At 41.0% G+C, this 12,519-nt stretch overlaps 1 protein-coding gene across 1 annotated transcript in view; it reads right to left on the bottom strand.

Moving 5' to 3' along the window:
- LOC115398330 (neuronal acetylcholine receptor subunit alpha-7-like) overlaps nt 1-10,345 on the bottom strand; it is a 38,095-nt gene extending 27,750 nt beyond the window's left edge. The window contains exons 1-2 of the mRNA XM_030105039.1: nt 10,342-10,345; nt 6,705-6,784 (exon numbers count right to left, since the gene is read on the bottom strand). Of these exons, the coding sequence (XP_029960899.1) occupies nt 6,705-6,774 (70 nt within the window). The 5' untranslated portion in view covers nt 6,775-6,784; nt 10,342-10,345. The remainder of the gene's footprint in view (nt 1-6,704; nt 6,785-10,341) is intronic.
- Between the last annotated feature and the right edge of the window lie 2,174 nt (nt 10,346-12,519).

Genomic DNA, 12,519 nt, shown 5'->3' with positions numbered 1-12,519 from the left:
GGGAAAGAAATCAAGCTGACAAAGCTGTTAAAATATGCAGCTGTTTGATAAAGAAACGTTGGCCTGGGTGTGGTGGGATGGGACTCACTCTGTAATGAATCTGTTAAAAACTGTTCGAGAGTGGAACAACTGTCAGAAAGTGAGCCATTAAACTGAATAAGGAGATTTAAAGGATCGTTTTTATTACAATTTGTTAAAAAAGAAGCATCAAAATTATGATCAAGGGACAAAAGCAATTAAGCTTTAAATCAGTGATTGAGCTTTGTCCTTGAGATTTGCTCAGTGAAGTAAACTTTCACTGAGTTGAGTGAGGTATAGTTAAAAAGTCCTGCAAAGTATCAAAGTTTACTTTGGTTTCCCAGAATATGAAAAAAAGCACAGCAGAAGAGGAGCTGACAATGTGCTTGGAGTGATTTCTCAACCCATGACCCTCATTGTACTCAAATGCCAACTGACAAGAGGGTTCAGAACCTAAAAATATCACATACGCAGTGAAATATTCATAAACCTTCTCTCATTGTCCAGTACATTTCTTGTTGAAAATACAGAAAAAAAGCCCTTTTTTTAATGCACAAAAAGCAGATAATGACTGTCATTAGAAGCTGTTTTTGATGTCACGTACAAATATAAGTGCATACTAGAGGTGATTACGTCAAAAAAAAAACAAGAATCATCCCTAAAAAGCACTGAGCTAATCAGTAATGTCACCATCGGGCCAGTCAGCATCTTTAATGGAGTCATTTCAGGCAGAGGGCAGACGGGGCTGAGCAGACAGGTAGAAGGTGACCAGTGTAAACTGATCTGTTCCAACCGTCGATCCACAAACATGTTTGTTGGGGATGGCATCAAAGCAGCACATTGTTGTTCTCTCTCTTTGTCACACATTATCATATACCGAGAAACCAAGCTGCGCAATATTGGCCCATTTAATATATTTTTGCTGGTTCAATGCATTCAGATGAGGCTTCCGAGCACATTCATCAGACAGTCTATCCACACACACACAGCCAGAGGGACACTCTCTCTCCCTCTCTCGCTCTCTCGCTCTCTCTCTCTCTCTCTCTCTCTCTCTCAAAAAATGTGAAGGTTATTTTAGGCAGGGCACAAAATGATCACAATTACATCAGGGTGTTTTAGTGCCTCTAAAGCACCCAAACTAAACCCATCCAGGCTCAGAAACTCCCCAAAGCACAAAAATGCACCCGATTGTGTGGCTGTTGTTCTTCAGTCTCTTTCTGCCAAGGTAATCTCCTGGATTAGGTAATCTACTGTGATATTAAACAGGATTTTAGTACTCTTAGGCTTTGGAGAGGAACGAAAAACAGTGATGACATCTGATTTCTAAAACTGACAAAGACCTTACTAACATGGCAAAAAATATGAAATAATGCAGTTTTTAATGTTCAGTACCTAAAGATATACAGAAGAGACAAAGTGGTTCCATATATTTTTTAAGCTCTTCTTTGACAAAAAGTTGTTAGCTGGATTTATGACCCACAAGGTTTCAGCTGTCTGACATATTCAAATTAAAGACTCTTAGGGGAGGAATCCCCTCGACTGCTGTCCAGACAGGAACAATCATGACTCTTTTATCCTGTGGTTGGGATTCAGGGGGATCTGCACTCTTCTGGCTGGAAGGCAGGTTTCACCCTGCTCAGGATGCTACTCGCTGCTAAGGCTGAGACAATTTGAAGTGAAATAGCTCAAATTTACATCAACAAATCACCAAGTAACGCAATAGAAAGATAGATAGACACTGGATGTAGGTACAAGAAATCCCAGACTGACTGATAACAGCCTACAACTCAGATATAGCTGCCATGTCCAGGGGATTTATTTGTGTGTTTTCACGTGGCGGACAGCTGTCATAGCCCATCACTGCTAGCACAGTTGCTCCTTGGTAAAGATTTTAAACATTTAAAAGTCTGAGAGACATAACCGCTGCTGCAGCCGTGTTTCTCTGCAGCTGAAGTGTAACTGCCATCGCCGACCGTAGTTTACATGAGTGATCTTGCTGCCAGACAGACCGGGGTTAACACAGGGCCTCCAGTGAGGCCGGGGCCCCTGAGCTTCAAAGTGATGTAACATGAGTCCTGATGAATAAACAGTAAGGACACTGCAACGTTCTGGTGGCAGATCAAGGGGACGAGAACAGATTTAGAAAGCTTTAAAAAAAAAAAAGGCACTCACTTATTTTCACATTAATTTAGTTGAATAGCAATTTAAGCCTTGCCAGGAAGTTCTTTTTTATGGAGAATTGTCCCTTAAAAAAAGGACATAAAACAAAAACATAAAATCACACAACGCTGCAGAAAGGGAGACTTATCAGTACTTTATCAGGACAAACTATTTCCCGTACATCATACTCGCTCAAGAACTTGACACAAAAGGACAAATTTAGTATTCGGTTATAAAAGAGAGGCATAAAGAGACTGTGATCCTAGAATGCTTTGAGAAAGAGGGGCCAGACTTCTGAACCTGGGAAGGAGGAGGGGGGCAGTGCCGCACAAAGAGCCTGCTGACAGACCACCACTCCCTGAGCGCTCGGAGAGGTGAAACCATGATAAATGCTACATATCTGGACCGTTTTGTGTGCATCTGTGCACACATGAGAAGGAGAGACAGACAAAACGGTATTCATGTTATCAATTAAATGGTGATCCAGACAGACACCAAGTGGCTGTTTGAAACCCAGTAAACTCTGTCTGTCTGACAGAATATCATATTTCTTTAGCAGCATAGCACCTCCATCAAAGCCATGACAGAATACACTACATAATGTATTCTAAATGAAAATAGTGTTACATTTTTTGTCAAAGTAATTGTAGTAAGCACTGTAAATCTGGTTTAAAAGACGACACACAACAAAAAGTGGGCAAGTAACAAACAGTGAGGCAGAATTTGGATCATAATGTGCTTTTTGGCACTGGCAGCCTTGAAGTTGGAGAAGTGAACAGGACATTCAAACCCCCTGTTGACAGGTGTGTGTCCCTGAATACTATAAATTACAACTCTATTTAGAGCAATACTATTACGAAAGTCCTCCTGGGATTAATTAAATATTTCTATTGAATTCTATTCCATGACATTTTGACATTGAGGAAGATCCACTCCACATATGATATATAAGTCTTTACAATACGACAACTGCCATTTGCAGACATCAAGCATGCCGCTGCAGCCTTGGCTTTAGAAAGGCGGACGCCCTCAGATCAGCATTCCAACAAGTCCCTGCCATCTTTAAATACACCACTCATCTCTCCTTTAGACTATTCGCTTATTAATTCTGATACTTTAGTAATGTGCGCCTAGCTGTGTTTGTCTAGCGTTGCTGTGCCACATTAGCTGAGCTGTCAGCTCTGTTTGGGTCACTTTAATGGCTGATTCACTTATTAAGTCCAGCTGAACTTACGTCACTTTTAGTTGGAGGTCAAATAGTGGTGGACGCATTTTATTTTGGTCTGTTTGAGCTAATCAGTCACTGGAGGGTGAAAAATGATCAACTGCATCCCTGCACCCCTCCTGCAAGATCTACAACATGTCATGATGTAGATCTTTGTATAATATTAATCAGTGAATAGATTACAGTAACACTGATCTTCAGTACGCAATAGTCTTATACTGAATTTGTATTCTTTTTGCCCACATCATGTGAGCTGACTTAATTAAGGCCATTTCTAAACAGGCAGTTGTCCGGCACCTCATTATTTCATCATCAATCTTTTGGCAGGGGAATGAACCAGCCGAGGGAGGTCAGGAGTGAAACATCCAGATGTTCACAGGCTTTAAACCTACATCTTGACCCGGGTGGCCGGCCTGTTACCCAACCTGTCTGAGAAGTGCAGACGTGAGAGAGGGTGGTAATAAGAGACAGACTGCAGACGGACGCCAGCCAGAGAAATAAGTCCATTTCAGTTGAACTTAGGTGGAGAACAAGGTACATTTAGGTAATGAACAGAAGAGAAATCGAGATCCACTTAAAAACAGTGAAAAAAAATGAATTAAAAAAATATCAAAGATGAGAGATTATTTAAAGCCAGTCAGTTTGGGGCATGTGTGTTTTCCCCATTATATCTGCAATCTGTTACTTAGCATACATTTATCCTGCGTATCACTAGAACTAAACTCTCTGGATTGGCCCACCCTAAAATAGATCAGAAAGCATGTTTGTAGCTCAACGTAAAGGATTGGGATCCGGGATCCGGGATCCCGGATTGGATACACTTGAACAAGGAGCAGCTGAGCAGCAAATGAGGCTTTGGGAATAAAAGAAACAAATGGTTTTACTCAGAAAGGTTTCAACTCTATTTTTACTGCAGCATTCTAATGTTTGTCTCTTTTTTTGTCTTTTGGTGTGTTTCTTTGAAACTAAATGGTTTTACAACATGAATACACACATTCTATTCAGAAGAGGCCCGGATTCATCCATTAACACATTACTCCCAGCATCATCTGACTGGCTACAGTGGTAAGCAGGGATCAGAATATATGGTGTTGTGAGTTGATGGAGTTTTGGATGGATGAATTCATATAGGAGAGGTTTATAATCTATGGTTGAGAGCTCAGTGTCCTAAGACCCATGGATGTTTAATCCTAATCCAGGGGGCTAAGACCTATGGTGTGGCGCAATACTGAGTGCTTGGCTAATACATCTCACTCCTGTTGACCAAAGCCTCCTGTTTTTGAGGCTAAAACAGGTCATTTTGTCAAGAAATGTCATGTAAAATGTGTGTCCATAACTTGTCTTTGTAATGCTGGCCACATAACCTGTTAACCACTATAGAAGTGAATGAGCTGCAGACGTTGCACCACAAAAACGAAAGTTGAAGTTTAATGACATACAAACTTCATGATTAAAGAGTGGCGAGTGTTGCTGACTGAGGACACACTGTTTAAGCATCTTTTTCTCACGCTGTCTTGCACAGAGTAAAAGCAGAAGCTGAGTGAGATGAGGCATAGCTGCATTGAAATCAGCCACATATTATTATAGTCTCGGTTTGGCAATGTCCCTCCCATGAGTCTGCCATTATTATACAGAGCGTGAGACAAAATACTGAAGTTTGAATGGGTACATTTAACATAGTTATAACAGTTTCCATAGTTTTTTCCTCACTGTGTTGTGATTCATTCCAATCATACCTCCACGGATAGATTCGATATGATCAGATTAGATCACTCTACTGTATGTCCATTCTGTGTGATCAACAAACACAGGTTGATGAAAACTCATCCTTCAGCTGCAAAGAAACTGACGCGCCCTTCATCTTCTGTTTGGAATACTGTCTAGTGTTTCCCTTGACAGACTAAAGCTGCTTATCAATCCACAGTGAATGTGCAGACTCTGGGCTTACAAGCGGCTAGCAGGCTCTTTAATCTCCACACTCAAAGCCACACGAGCTTCTATTCAGCCACCAATGGTCAAATGTGACACATCATGACACTCAAATATGAGACGATGCTTAGATATCATTGTGAAGGCATCTGTGATAATTCTATAATTTGAAGTCGGTGAGTCCAAAATTAAGCCCTATTGCTCATAAAACCATTATTTTTACTACTTTGATTTTATCCATCCATCTTCCATATTGCTTTATTCAACTTCTGGAGTCAATCCTATGCTCATTCTAGCTACTTCATTTTCAGGATTATTACATTTTAACATTTAGATTAAAGTTGAAAAACTAAAGTATTAAAATGATGGTTGATAAGTCTTTAACCTTTGTACATTTTGCCACTTCATCATAATTTGCAATGACTTCTGCAGTTGTATGTGTCTTTTGGACAGTCTTCAGAGAATTCACAAGATGACTGCTGAATATGAATATTCTCTTATCATTAAACAATAATAAAGCTCATGAAAAAGGAACTGGCTTCCAATCATGGCTTGTTATGTTGTTCATCCCCTTTCACTCCTTTTAAGTCACTAATGGCCTTCCTCCTCTCCACAAGGTGACAACCGACTGGATCAGCACAGATGAAGTGAGGGGCAGTGGAAGGTGGCCAATTGAAATGTACACACACACACACACACACACACTCACAGTCACACAGACGTAGACGTCGGGGGTCTGAAAGTATAGCTTCAACAAAGCCGCCCTGTCAGGAACTGTTAAGTATGCACCCCAGATGTTCCAGATGATGCTGATGTTGATGATGGGATGCGGCTTAGAAGAGAATTATAGAGTCATGCATGCATCTCAGTGCACACGAATGAGCAAACATTAAGGCACACACACTCAACATGCTTTCAAAAAGACATAAACAGTTACAGTCTTAAAAAAAAAAAAAAAACTCTTCAGGCAATATCCAGCAGAGGAAAGTACACAGGTGTGCAGATACAGACTGCGCAGAAAAAATAATATTTTAACTAATTCACAATTGCATTTTGGGTTTAATATCCTGTCCAATGGCACTGGCAAGCATATCAATAACTTTCATTTAGTATGTCTTTGTGATAAGTGTGATATAAAAATTATCATTTTCACTGCTTTTTTTTATTATTAAAATCGTGATAAAACATAAAACGTTCGCATTTATGTGATTAGTTGTCTTCACCTTCTGAAAATATCACACTGGAGCTCATTAACCTCACGTCTCATTTACATTTCTGTCAAAAACATCAGCTCTTTCACTTTCCGCACCATGAATTCTTTCCACACTCTGGAGGGGGTAAAAAGTGATAAGCAGTGTTTCCTCGAGCTTACCTTTGAAGAGAACGGCCGTCCACACATAGAACCCAACCGCACATGGTCCCCAAAACTTGTGGCACCGCATGCTGGCAGCGCTCCGCCCGGCACGGGGCTCCCTGGGTCGGCTGCACGCGGCTCTGCGCTCCGGTGAGGCGCTGGAGCGAGCAGGAGGCTGGATGGAGACGGAGATGCGGAGGAGAGAGGAGCAGCAGCGGCAGGAGGAGGAGGAGGAGGAGGAGGAGGAGGAGGGGAGGGGACGGTGTGTTGGGTTTGAAAAAAATCCTGTCAGTGCGGAGTTCAGATTGGCGCGTGGAGACGCTGCGACGCCGCCAAAGAGAAAAAAAAAATAGTTGATGCGACTTTCTCAGTGAAATGAGCCAGTGAGGGCTTTTCTTTCACATTATTTATGACATCGGTCCAAAATAAACTTATCATACGATTCGAATGTTTGGTGCCGTTTTTTAAAGTTCAGTTTTGCGCATTCGACTGGAAAGTGGTGAAGAATCCCGGGTTGGCTTCATGGCTGAAGCAGCGCTCACGACACGTGCTTCCTCCAGCTCCAGGTCGTGATTGGCTGCAGTAGATTTGAGGTGACACTGGGTTAAAGGTGAGGTACATCCTGGACAGGCCGCCAGTCCACCACAGGGCAAGTACTTCAGATCAGTTTGCAGACATCAATACACCTACTTAATGGTTGGACTGTGAGAAGAGAGAACATGCAAACTCCAGGCTATTTCATCAAACCTCGGATTTTCTTGCTGTGAGACAATCATGCTACCCACTGAAACATCACGCCACTGTTAGGACTTAAACCCCAGTCTATTTACAGACGTTACAACCATGAAACTGCCATTCCAGGCGGACAGTGTTTCCCTGAATAAGGCCAATTTCCTGAACATCAGAGTCCAGAGTAATCAGTCACTTTATGCTGAACAGAATTTCTCTGAGGTCCTGAGGTCATATATCAGGATTAAGCTGTTTTGAGCATCTGTTTTCCATCAGTTCTGTTGTCTGTTGATCATACAGGTTAAAATAAAAAACTTACATTGAACCACTGTGGCCAGCATTCCTCACAACTGAGAGTGAAACTTTCTTAGCAACATTCCAGAGCAACAACAAAGAATGATGAGATTTTTTTTTTTTTTTTTTGCTTTGTAAAGGACCTGTAAAATATGTAGGGGTTAATTGTTGACATGCTTCTAATGCTGTTCTGAAGTGTGTTGGGTATATTTTTTTGTCATGTGTTTCAAGAGGACCTGATAAAACAGGGACGTCATGAGTTTAATGGGAATCAAACCTGTGATTTAAACGGACACCTTCTGAACAATGTGTGGTCTCAGTCACTTCTCCCAGTTGCCATAGCCATTGTATTTTGAAGCACCTTTCAGCTTTTATTAAAGTGTGTTTAAGCTGAAAAGTGACACCATGATTTGTATCAAAAACAGAAAAATATCTGACAGTGAAGAGAAGTATAACCACATCCTGATGGATTATGATCAAAGTCATTGTTTGATTAATGCTTGTGACTTGTCTGTTGGTGTCTGTTAATAATTCCACAAAAATGATAAAATGAACAAGAAAACAAATTGTATCAGAACAATGTTGTAAGTTATAACGTCCACACAGTGATGGAATAATGAGTCAGACAATGAGAATAGAGGTGGAACTGAACAGCTCGGTGGACAATCAGCTCAGTGTGTTAGGGGACAGCCATTCAGAGACAGAGCAAAATCAGGGGGAAAAAAAGGCTGAAAATGGAAAATCCACAATGCAGTATTGAGGGTATAGAGCTCGTGGCAGAATGGGTTTTCTCTGCTGGACAAGATTGACTACTGCGTTTCATAAGAAAGGTGCAGATCAGCTTAGTCAACCTTCCTTTTCCCACAGCAGTAAATTATCATTCATGAGTCTGCTCTTCGTCACACAGCAATTTTCTAAACCCTGGTGTTACAAAGAGGTTCATCAACTGAATTTTTGTAACATTTGTCTCCTTTTTGTGCCAGCCTGGCTCCTAATCAAATGACCTATTTATTCCAGTCCATAAATAATTTCAGTCGGAAATAGGATTCGACAGGCAATGAGGGGGAACACTGCATACTTTCCAAATGTTCCCTCCTCTCAGTGGAGCAGAGCTGTATTATCTGAGCGCCAGTTTCCTGCCAGTAGTATCAGACCACTTCTTGCTATTACACACCAACGCGTGTGTCTCATTGAGCTGCTTCAGAGGAGATTCACGCTGATAGATCTGATTTGGGACAGCGTCACGTATCAGTCTGCGCTTTAAGCTGGGCTGACAGCCACAGTGGGCTTCTTCAAACCTCCAGCCTCCACTCTCCTTCAAGTTCTCACTTGGCAAACTTCAGAATAACATATGAAATGTTGCTGCCAAATGCTAAAAGTTTTGTTTGAGCCACCACCAACTACGCAGGAGACAGCAGCCCTTCACACTGAGCAACTCCTTTTACTAGGAGATCTTAAAAAATATTAAACAAAAAAAGGCTTATCTCCTGCTAAAGTGCACCAAGTACAACCAGTCATATTGACGTGACTAATCTGCAAAAGAGCTGACACATGAGTAACGCAGTCATCGTTAAAGAAAACACACAACCATCTGTTGTTATTCAGAGGAATTCATAACTTGATGAATCAGGAAAACTCATCAATCCGTTTCATATTTATCTATTTTAAACTGGAGACAAGAAGTCATTTAGAGTCCCCAATTAAGCTCAACTACAAGCTGTGTATGTGTGCGAAAACCCACACGTGCATGAAGAACATGCAAACCCCACAGAGAAAGCTCCTCACGCCACCAACTGAACTAGAAATGGAAAATTTAAATATTTAAAGAGCAATAAACATCCCTTCAGAATCAAGCAGGATGATCAGCATTTAAGTTTTCTGCTAAACTGAGTCTTTTGTTTTCAAAGAGACATTAATGCACAAACTGGCTCCTATTTCCTCAAAGAGATGAAGAAGAAAAAAAACAACATCTTTCTCATGGGCAATTTCCAAATTCATAGTAAACCTCTGCTTGTCTTGAACCTGTCATGTTTATGTATTGATTTTGAAGCGTAAACTAACATATCAATAAATATAGCACAAGCTGAATGTGCATGAAAGGCATGTAATCTTATTTCAAAATTTGAATTTCAAATGCGGTCTTTTGTGTATGAATCTGAATATTTTTGAAGGGTTTGTCTCCAGGTTGTGTGCTTGCTTCACACAACAGTGTTTTAATCTTTTCTGCTGATAACCATTAAATCACAGTACACATTACTCAATTGATCAATTTTGCACTCATACCTCCACACACTTCTGATGTGTGTAACTCTGGGTGGTGAACTGTTGGAATTATTAATGATCGAATGCTGACTGCAGGTTGCGCAGGACTTTCATTTCACTCTGGAGGAGTAAATACAAACTGTCTTCTCATACATCACTTCCTGTACCGAGAGCTTCACTTTGAAAAACTGAATCTAGGTTTTTCCTAAGCAGAAACTCTGGATGGACAGTGAAGAGCAACATCTGATGAAAAACCACAACGCTGCCTTCAAAACAGGAGACAAAGCAACGACAGGGGCAGCAACATCCCCTCAGCATTTGATCCCTATTAGTTTGCCTGCAGGACAAACCGATCCTCTGAGGGTGAAACCACGCTCACCTTCCAGCCGACGTTGAGCCATCTGGAAAAACCTGGAACCGATGTCGGCCTCCTGTTCATTGATTTCAGTTCAGCCGTCAACACAATCATCACAGACAGACTGCTGGGCCTGCATGAACCCTCTCCTGTGTGCCCCGCACACACAGCACAGCCCAGCAGGTCATCGGCTGCATTCTACCCTCTCTGGAGGATGTTACGGCTCCAGATGCCAAAGAGGGACCACTGGCATCCTCAAAGACCCCTCCCACCACCACCACCACCACCGGCAGCTCATCACCTGTTTAAACTGATACCTTCTGGCAGGTGCTGCAGGTCGATGAAGGCTGCACATCCAGACTTTTAAACAGATTCATCCCAGGGCCATCAGAGCTTTAAATCACTGCTGTGCTGGACAGTAGTGTTTTAACTGCCACACATTTTCATGATTATTCTATAAATTGTCCACCTGCTCAAGTGCTTACCTTTTTACACTTTGGCACTTTATATTTATATTATATTTTGTCTCTTGTCTGCCTTTTTTTTTCCAATTTGTATTGAAGCACAAAGAGAACAGCACCTAACTATTAGTGTGCCTCTGTTTGTCCATCTGTCTCTGTCTACACAACTGACTCATCGATAGGAATGGACAACTGTATTAAGAGTTTTGATTGGGAATTCTTTAAACCTATGTTTTATGTGAAACCGATGTCATGAAAACAAGTGCAAGTAAATATAAATTAATTAACAGAGCTTAAGCAATATGTGCAAGTAAGTTTAAATTGGGAAATCTCACACAGTTCATCTCCTGATATCTTAGTGATATCTTACTTCAGGGTTGTTCAAACAGATCACCACACTTGAAACTTTAACTGAAACCAAATAGTGTGTTCTTGTTGTGTTACCACCTGAATGATGCATTAAACCCCTGGTGTCTGCAGATCTGACTCTGAATGTGTTTTTCCCTTCAAACACAGTTCAGTCATTTGTTAGGCTTTGATCTGATTTGTTTTCACCCATTAAATGTGGCTGCATGCACGACACCCAGCTTGTTCTTTGTCAGCCGTGATCAGATTTGTTTGGCGTTTGTGACAAAATGAGACGTATGACAAAATAAACCACGTCAAATCTACTTCAAAAGTGAAAAAAAACACTTTGAAAAAAAGTCTGACAGCAAGATGTATTAAGGGTTCCCGGCATCGTCTCACGGTGAATTTCAGAGTTGCTCCATTAAATTGTAATTTCCCTCTGGTGTTTATGAGTATTCCAACAGTACCAGACAGCTTTGTGTGCGTCTGTATATTTACACCATCGATCTGTTTTTCCCACTTGTAACATGCTGTACATAATTTTGTCCCCTGGGAGAAAGATTTACAAGCACTTGAGAGCACATGTTGTCACACACCGCAACTGTGTAGAGATATTAACAACAGAAACACATTTTCCTTCTTTAACACCATTCATCTTGAACTTTCTGTCTTGAGCATGTTGATTTCTACATTCAAAATTCCGCAACCCAAGAAAATAACTGCTAACATTTTGGATTCTTTCTACTCATGAGAACAGACTCAAACCTTCTCTTTAAAGCACTTCTGACAGCCAAAGAAAGAAGCAAACACACATTATCCTGAAACTATTGAGATTTAACATCTCAGACATTGATCTCAAACGTCTCGACTCAAAGGTCAGCGAGAAAGTGCAATACGTGCTTCTGCAGTTTCAGCACATTTTGAAACTTCTGGCACTAAGCTTTTGTGTCTTTGTATTTTTTTTCTGAAGTCATACGGTAAAATATTTCTTGTTGTCTGAATTTGTAAATAGAGAAATCCACTGAAAGCTAATAATAAAGAAGAAAAGTTAAGAACAGAAAAGACCGGAAAACCAGAGAGAGCCGTTAATTCTCTATCATTTATGCATGAGAAGTGTTCCGGTAATGGGTTTAATGTTGTGGCGTTACCTCTGTCTATGTCCTTCTTCTCAATGTCTTTTTTTATCTCCACATACTGGCTGTTATTTTCCTACTACTTAAACCAAGCCGAGCATGCATAATTTCCCACAGCAGAATCAGAGCTGCGTTATTCCGCCTATGTGAGGATGTATGTGAGCACCAGGGTAGAACGAGAAAGACGATGAGGTTGGTAATATTAATAGAGGATGTGTTGCTATCTCAGCTGACACCTTTTCAAACATGAC

This window comes from Salarias fasciatus, chromosome 2, assembly GCF_902148845.1.
Source record: "Salarias fasciatus chromosome 2, fSalaFa1.1, whole genome shotgun sequence".
NCBI lineage: Eukaryota > Metazoa > Chordata > Actinopteri > Blenniiformes > Blenniidae > Salarias > Salarias fasciatus.
This window is presented reverse-complemented; position numbering and strand designations above follow the sequence as displayed.